Raw genomic sequence first — 9566 nt, forward strand, 5'->3', positions numbered from 1 at the left:
TATATGTTAGGTTTCAGGAGAATCTCCAACTCTGCGTAATCTGTGTTCATAAGCTAGTTAGAAAAATGATTAGAGTACATTTTTACGATGTCACAAAAAACCGACGCCCTGAAGCTGTAATGAACATTTTAGTTTTTTTGTGATATGTAAGTAAACTTTACTTAACTAGATAATGGGATATAATAAAACTTACAATGTATTAAATACCTTTTTTCTATTGTTAGTGTCGTTTTTTCTACACACCCTTTTTTAAAGTCGATGGTTCAAATTTAATGCGGTATATTTCACTTAAAAACATATAAAAATATATAGCCTGAAAATAAGTGTAGAATCGGACCAACCGTATGATAACAACGTATGGTGTTTTATCAAAATATGTATTCACAGACTCGCGTATTTTACGTTTAATCGTACTATTAACGATAAAATACATACATGAGACCCAAAACTATATTTTTAGATTTATTTATTTACGTTAAATCGTCAAACAGTAGGTACATTAAGGATTCCTGACCGCTGACTTTAAACGCTCAACTCTGAGGTAATGTGTTTGAAACCCGACGTACACCAATGTTTTTTAATTGGCAATAAAAACTTGCTTTTACAGTAAAGGGAAACATTTTTAAACGACAAATATCGAGTAAAAAATACTTCATATTATAGCGTGATTTATTCAATTGTGTCTTTAACAACAAAATACATGAAGAGTGTTGATAAAGCGACTGATCTAGATGTGGTTAATTAAGGTATTGAATTTTTCTACTTTCGCAACGCTGGAGTCTCTCAAACGCTGCTTAGTTAATCACTACTAACGAAGTAAGTTCCGTAATCTTCCAGTTTAAAGCAGCGTGTAATAACTGTAAGCGCCTTTCAGTATCTGGAATAATTACACGATTAAGTTTAGTTGCGCTAAGAGCTTTTTGTTAGTGTCGTCAAAGTAATGGAGTTAAGCTAATTGACAAATTGGATATTTAATCTTGTGTACGTTTTAACATGAGTTGCATCGGCTTAAATCTTTTTTTTTTATGTAATAGCAGGCAAACGGGCAAGAGGCTCACCTGATGTGAAGCGATACCGCCACCCATGGTCACTCACATTGCCAGAAGGCTCGCAAGTGCGTTGCCGGCCTTTCAAGAATTGGTACGCTCTTTTCTTGAAGGACCCTAAATCGAATTGGTTCGGAAATACTTCACTGGGCAGCTGGTTCCACATAGTGGTGGTGCGCGGCAAAAACTGCCTTAGAAAACGCTCAGTTGTGGAACGACGGACGTCGAGGTGATACGGATGGTATTTTGTATTTTGCCTTTACGTCCGATAATGAAACTCAGCTGCGGGTATTAGACCGAACAACTCTTCTGAACACTCCCCATGGTAAATGCGGTAGAAGATGCAGAGGGACCCAACATCTCTACGCAACGCCAAGGGATCAAGCCGCACGGAAAGTGATTGGTCGTCGACGATTCGAACCGCTCTTCGTTGAAAAAGAGAATCAGAAAATCAGAAAAATCTTAGATTGAAATATCGACTGCAGTTTTAACTTTTTCAGTTTTCTTACTTTAGCTTAAGCGAGTGACTCTTGACTCTGAGGTCATTAGTTCAAATCATATCTATCCGTGGATTATTTCTTAGTGAGCAATCGTCACTTGGTTGAAACCTTAAATAGATTTCTTTGCACTTCACTTAGGAGGATTTTGTGAATAAATATTAATTCTTGTGTTTGTCCAAATCGCCACCGTTGCTGAGCGTTTAAACGTTCATGACGCGTGCTGGCCGGCATACACCTGTGTTTCACTACACAGCACAATAGAGCAGCTTCACTACCCAGCAAGCACGTCAGCAATTCCCACCTTATATGGTCTTAATAAACGAAAACTTTGTGTTATAACTGGATGTTATAAATATAATCTAAAGTTTAACAGATTTTTTAGGAGTACACCACGAAAATACTTATATACATAAAGAAACTTTACTTACATTTATAAAAGTAGCAACGGTGAGATTGGTAAATGGTCCGGCGGTGAATATAATAGTTTTGGACAATTGAACAACTAGAATGAAAAGATTTCTTTGATGAGATGGGGTTTGCGTCCACCATTTGCTTTCATACGGTCCACGGATTAGGTCCATACTCTGGAATTGAATTACTAAGTACTAAGTGTTTCCATTTATTTATATTATTAGTACTAGATAACGGAGATAATTGTGTTGAAACCTGACTGACTATTAAGCAAGAAAAAAATATATTTTGTAGTTAAAATATATATTATATGAATATTAATTTCATACAGTTTTACTTCAGTGAGCGTCGCACGCTGAAGCTAGTGGCTTCATTAAATTAAAGCTACTACCTTCAGCGTGCGACGCCTCATCATCATCCCTGAGGTCGTAGGTTTTGAATCCCAGCTGTGCACCAATGGATTTTCATTCTATGTGCGCGTATAAGATTCGCTCGAACGAAAATATCACGAGGAAATCGAATTACCTTAGACCCAAAAAGTCGACGGCATGTGCCAGGCACAGGAGCCTAATCATCTACTTGCTTATTAGATTGACAAATTGAGACAGAAATCTGAGGCCTAGACCTAAAAATGTTGTATCACCACTTGTATTGTAGCGCGGATCGAACCTACTACCAGAGGGATTAGTTAAGATAATAAACTTTAATAATGTTATTATTAATACATACAGCGTATAGCACATCATTACTATGCCAGCAGTAAAGAAAGAGTTGGGCAACACCAAACAAAAGGTATATGACTGTCATTAACTGCTGCATTTTACTCGTTTCCAGCTGTTACAGGTAAAAACAGGTTTGAAAAAAAATTATTATATCTAATGGAAAAATCAAAGGGTGCAAATACAAAAATCAGTACATACAGATGTATACATGGCATAATTTCTGCACGTGATGAATAAAGCAAGCGTACGATTCCCGGAAATACATGTTTTTTACAAAATATCTAATTAATCATTTGAAGTTATACTTTTGGCGCGTTAGGGAAAAATGATGAGAGTACACTTTTACGATGCGCACACACCGTCACAAAAATGTGTAGTATGGAATATAAGATTTAAGTGATACCTGTATCTTATATCAAATCGTCATTAAATTTGAATCAGTAGACATCCCTACTCATCGACAAAGAAGACAGAGGGTGCAGGCCGAGAGACAAAGCCGGCGTAAAAAACCCTCGGTACCTACTCTTTTAAAATAGCAAATCATCAAACAACACTTATCTACTACAACTATCGCTAATTAATTAGAATTAGCCTGCCTAGCACTAGTCCCAGACCCTTTTATCAACAAGATAATCATTAACTTTATAGTAAGCCTTTTTACACTGCTTTTCTTTAATACATTTCTTAAATTTATTAAAAGGCAGATATAAAAGAGCCTCGGGAATTTTATTAAAGAAGAGTATCCCTTTTCCCAAAAAGAATTACTAGCTTTAAATAGTCTAGTACGGGAAAATTGCAGCCTGCGTTTGTTCCGAGTATTAACATTGTTCCTATGTTGTTTTCTTGTAAACTTATCACTATCTTTGAATACATACATAATATTTTCATAAATATATTGCGAGGGAAAGGTAAGTATATTAATTTCCTTGAATTTATCTCTCAGATATTCCTAAAATTTTAAATTATAGATTGCACGAATAGCCCTCTTCTGCAGGATGAAAATAGTTTCGACATCAGCAGCATGACCCCATAATAATAAGTCATTAAGCTGTGAAAGTAACTAAAATAAACAAATCTAGCTGTATCGACACCAGTTAGTGAGCGAATCTTTTTAACCGCGTAAGCTGCAGAACTAAGTATCCTCGTCAATACGTTAATATGACCACTGAAGTTTTGAATCCATGGTAATTTCAAGAAACCCTGAAGTTATCATAATCAACGTTTTAAAATGAAAAATGTCCATTTCTTAAATTATGTAGAAGTTTTTGGTGTTATTTAAATAAATTTTATTAAACTAGACAATGCGTTATAATAAGACTTTCAATGTATTAAATACCTTTATTCTAGTGTTAGCGTTGTGTTATATGTATATATGTTATATTAGGTCCTTACATATTAAATTGGCGTTTTGTCGTACTGGCCACTTTCACCTCAAATACCTCCTCTTTGGTTAGGAATTTCAAATTCAAATTTGTACAGCTATTTACTCATGTATTTGTGCTTCAATGACCGTCATTCATTTGTTTTTTTCTTCTGTTTTTTTTCTGTTTGCGTCACTCATTTTACAAAATGGAAAACTTAAAGTATCGCATTATTTAGGAGTACGAGTTCCGCCGGGGCACTAGTGCTGCGGAAACGACTCGAAGGGTGAATGATGTGTATGGCGGTCATGTTGCAAAAGAAAACACAGTTCGTTTTTGGTTCTAACGTTTTCGTTCTGGAAATTTCGACCTGCAGAACAAGCCCCGTGGACGGCCTGAGACCCAAGTTGATAATGAAGTATTGAAGGCTATTGTGGAAGCGGATCCATCGCAAACCACGTCCGAGTTAGCTGCAGGCTGCGGTGTTAGTGATAAAACTGTTTTAATTCACTTGAAGCAAATTGGGAAGATTTAAACGCTTGAAAGGTGGGTACCTCACGAATTGACTGAAGCAAACCGGCAAACGCGCGTCGACTGCTGCGTTACATTACTGAACCGGCACAACAATGAAGGTATTTTAAACCGAATCATTACCTGTGATGAAAAATGGATTCTTTACGATAATCGGAAGCGCTCAGCGCAATGATTCGAAAATATTGTCAGCAATTGCAAACCATGATGGAAAAGCTAGTGGCTAAACAACCTAGGCTGGTCAATCGCTCCACGTCACTGCTACTTCACAACAACGCTAGACCACACACTGCACAACAGACGGCTACCAAATTAGAAGAGATTCAATTGGAATGTCTAAGACATCCTTCGTACTCCCCGGACCTTGCTCCAACAGATTACCATTTTTTTCGAAATTTGGACAACTTCTTACAAGGGAAAAAATTTAACTCTGATGGGGCAGTCCAAATCGCCTTCACAGATTTTATTGATTCCCGATCGACTTTGATTAATTAAATATATTATATTTAAAAATATTCGACTTTTTGTTCCTCCCATACAAAACGCCAATTTCATATGTAAGGACCTAATATGTCGTGTATTCTACAAACGTAGAATAAGGCGAAAGATAAAAAAATTAAAAAGTTTTCTATCTTATTACGAGATAGAAGTATAACTTCTAACGCGTGTACATAAGTGGGTACACACATATGTTTTTTTACGTTGACTAACTTTAAAGTTAGCAAAAGAATCACTACTAAAAAGGTTTTTATTAACTTAATTCGAAGAGAAGGATGTTATCAGTTTGACCTGTAAATTATCTGATAGTAACGATTTGACCAGATGCTCCAGGTCAAGTGACTTTTAATTTCTGAGAAATTAGCAAACATACAAGCATTCATAAGAAATGTATCACACGTCGTTGGAAGCCTAAGTAGATCATGCACAGAATTCAAAATAAGAACCTCCTTTCAAGAAAGAAGTTATCAGCCATTTAGCAAGAGTTCGGTCATAAACACACACAATAATTATCTTTATGGATACGTACGCTGGTAATTTGATAGGCTGTGGAACAGAGTATTACTGTACATATAAAAGTGTAGAGTAATAAAATCGGCGATGTACAAGAATTATACAGCCCGCTGTAACTGCAAAACAATTTTTTTTTTAATTCTATAAAGATTGACATAGATATTAATTTATCATAACTATCAACAAAAAAATAGAATATTGTTTTAAATAGATCATAATATCAAATATCATATGTTTAAAGGAAAAATGGCTGACCCAAGCCTGGCTGGCAATGGCAATCATTGCAGAGGGGAAGCTAAAGACCTCATGCGAAATCAAAAGACCTGGCTAGTACTCTCAGTGGCACTTAGGGAGGTAGAATTTTGTGTCAATTAAGTCAATTTGATGTGGTAAATTCTTAATGACCACGATTATTAAAAAGCACTTGAAACGAGATATATAAATAATGAAAAAGTGCGTAGTATAATTGCTTTTTTTAATATTTATTTTATACTTACTGTATCAGCTCAATGTGCCTTTTATGACAATCTCTTATTCTATCAATCACGTCACTTTCAGAAGCATCAAATATGGCCGCCGTGTCGATTTTCAACGCCTCCAACTCAGCCCTTATAAAAATCATGATTGACAACGCAATTACATCATATGAGGTGATCCAGCCAGCTGCCACAAACGTACCAAGACCTTGTATGACACAAGCGAAAAAATAGCCTGGCATTTCATGCTTATTGAAGGGCACCCAGGAGCTGACGACTTGCATATAATCTTCTCTTCCCGCTTTCACATTCTCTCTATAGATAGGAGATACTTGAAACCCGGCTGAAATATTACTACAAAAGCAGTGGTAAACGTAAAAGTCCCATAGATGTAGGTTACTATTCTACAGTACCTGGTAAATCTTTCAATATTTTTCTTCTTCTTGGGGTCTAAAGAATATCTATTAGCTATATCTGCCCTCGTCACATAGTCACAGATAGCCCTCCAATCTTTTTGCCAGGCGATAAATGACCAAACCTTACACATGTTAATAGCACCTTGCATCGAAAACTTGAGGTTTGTTAAAACCAAATCTAAGTTTTCCTTAACGTAGAAGACATCTATAAACTCGGTTATAATGAAAACGGTTTCGAATAGTTGTAAAAGGATGGCTATAATTAACATCTTAAGATCCTTGGGAAGCCACATACCCCAGAAGCTAAGAAATTTTTTAACAGGACCCAGAAAGGAGCGTTCTGGGTCCTCGAGTCTGTCGAAAAATCTGTCCAGCATTTTTGGGGTTGCTTATCAAATTGCGCTTGGCTTGGTTGTGCTAATACTTATAAAGTGCAGTAATTACATCGATAATTATTATAGTGTTGTTCCTAAGGAAACCTTACAAAGTGAGTTTGGAAGGTATATTTTCTAACAAGCACCAACTGATCTTAAATATGTGTTTTGTATGGTATTATAAATTCAAAAAGAAAAGATTTAAAGTCTTTCAGTCTATGTTTTCTAAACATATTCAAAGTACGAATTGACGGAATATATATGTCGCAGTAAAGTAGTTAAATCAGAGAGTTAATTGAATCTATCTACTTTACTGCGACATATACAAAACATAAAATAGTTAGCATAGGCGAACACTGTATAAAATGAAATAATTAAGTTGTTAATATATAAAAAATATAATGGCAAATTAAAGCAGTTTTCTTCGCGTTCGTTACAACACTATAAAACTTATATAAAATGAAGTTTGAGGTGTCATACATTGCATGAACAATTATGAAATAATTATTCTAAATGCCGATATTAATTTCAATTGTATTATAGAGTTGAATAATTATGAATGAATAATTAACTATGAATTACAAATGACATTAAACATAATATGTATTATATATTTTTATTTATTCCTTAAACTCTGAGTAATGTTTAATAGAGATAAAAATTTGAAAATACAGAGTCCTTCAAGTAAAGATGGTACCCAATGGCCGGCAACGAGACACTCTCTGGCATTGAGAGTAGCGGTTTCACTTAACATCAGGTGAGCCTCGTGCTCCTGTTCTATAAAAAATGTTTTATTTGGTACAAATTTTTATTCCGAAAAAGCGTATAGAAAACTTATTCCATATGTTTGTAAGTACAAAAAGGTAGGTTGAGTAAAAAAATATATTAAGGCGAAACAAAGTTCGCGTGGACTATTAATACCTTACCTACTTCTCTTGCGATGTTTTCCTTCACTGTACCGTAATAATTAATTAGCATAAAGAAAAAAACAATTAGCGAACAACTTAACCGGTTGAGGGTCGAACAAAGCCACTAGGCCAACACTGCTAAGACGTCGTAGCATTATTTTCTTACAAGTGTTCTCTATAAAGGACCCAATTTATTGTTTATTTTCTGTAAGTTCAAACCTTTTGAAATAAGATACAGAGAATTGCGAAGTTCATTATACATGAAACATGAATCTTTCATAGAATAGGTATTAACTAATTAATGAATAAATAACATGTTTAAACTGTTATGTAGGGAAAACGGAAACGGCTCTGGGGCGAGGGTTTTGAAACCGGATGTTTAGTGAAAAGTGGAATTGTAGAGGCCCTGTTGTGAGTTCTGAGGAATGGGTGACAGTGATATTTTAGGTTTAATTTAAGAATGAATTATTTTGTTCATTAAGTGTAAATATATCGGATAAGAACGGAATGCATATTTCACATGAGTCAAAATAAGTCATTTAACTGTCAAAATAAGTAAAATACCCACAAATTTTATGATTTGATAGATTGCGCGTATAGGTTGTGGTAAAAAGCGGTAAAAACATGCGCCTGATTTGTTTTCTTTAGGCTTGTAAAATGCTAAAAGTTGGTAAATGAGATCTTGATCTGTGGCGTCACGTCTTTGATACCATTGTTGAGAGGACTAGTTCGTCTATTTTTAGTTTTGGCTTATTGATGTTAATTTTTGAAGGCACTTTGTCTTCGTCTTGATTATTATTTTAAATATATTATCTTAAAAAATAAAAGTGTTAGCTATCAAAAATAAAAGTGTTAGCTAGGCGACATATAACTGGCCATGTGAAAACGATATTCATTTTTCTTACATCCTTTTTGACGATACTTGCCTTGACATTCTGTCAATTTTATGTCAAACGCCATAAGGTTACATCAAAAAAGTTTGAATGAAATAAAAAAAAATGTTATAGTAACAAAATTCAGATTTTCTGATTTTCCGCGCAATTTTCTTAATTTTTTTATTTTTTAAGAACCTTCTCACGACAATAACAAAGAATTAGCGAAATTGTTTCAGCCGTTCACACGTGATGCCGTGACCAACGGAAATAGGGATTCATTTTTATATATATATATCTCTCAAATAAATAAAAAATAATTAAATTAATATATATAAGTAATATTAATATATAAAACAAATTATATTTTATATAATCCTTTGATTAGTCATAATATTAATTTATTGACATTAACCAAATATAATTTTCGCTGTACGGCATGGTCACCCCCACTTTATATTATACTGTACAGACAAAGTTTCAGAGAGACAATCTCAAAGAATTTTCCTTGTGCAAATACTTGGCAGGCTCATAATTGTGTGGTTTACCCTAAGTGGGGTCACGAGTGATGTTTTTTTGTGGACTTTTACAAGCGGTTTTGACATTCGGATTAAAGTATATCTCTGTATACCCTTAAGCCTCTGAATAAATTATTTTGTAAACGGCTTTATGATTTTTAATGAAATTTGTCTACCTTCACTTATTCTAGTCTAGACAAATTTCACTAAATGGCCTTTCAATATTGACTTGACATACGACTCCTAGCTAAACGCATCGTACGTATGAATCACTGCTGTCTAATAAATTCTTTATATGAGAGCTATTTGTCACTCATTCGTACGATGCACGGTTAAGGTTAGAAAACTGAAAACCGGAATGTTTTCGAGGGGTCAATCGTAGATCTACTGAAATACTAATATAAAATAAAAATAATAAAT

At 34.5% G+C, this 9566-nt stretch overlaps 1 protein-coding gene across 1 annotated transcript; it reads right to left on the minus strand.

The window, feature by feature from the left end:
* Positions 1-838: 838 nt before the first annotated feature.
* On the minus strand, positions 839-6743 carry LOC123710633 (odorant receptor 22c-like). Its single transcript, XM_045662657.1, has 7 exons — positions 6617-6743; positions 6472-6532; positions 6080-6190; positions 5599-5698; positions 2687-2791; positions 1975-2130; positions 839-877 (listed from the first exon to the last, which is right to left on the minus strand). Exons 1-7 carry the CDS (start codon positions 6741-6743, stop codon positions 839-841), a joined length of 699 nt encoding a protein of 232 aa, XP_045518613.1.
* Positions 6744-9566: the final 2823 nt, after the last annotated feature.

The sequence above is a fragment of the Pieris brassicae genome, chromosome 6, assembly GCF_905147105.1.
Source record: "Pieris brassicae chromosome 6, ilPieBrab1.1, whole genome shotgun sequence".
Classification (NCBI taxonomy): domain Eukaryota; kingdom Metazoa; phylum Arthropoda; class Insecta; order Lepidoptera; family Pieridae; genus Pieris; species Pieris brassicae.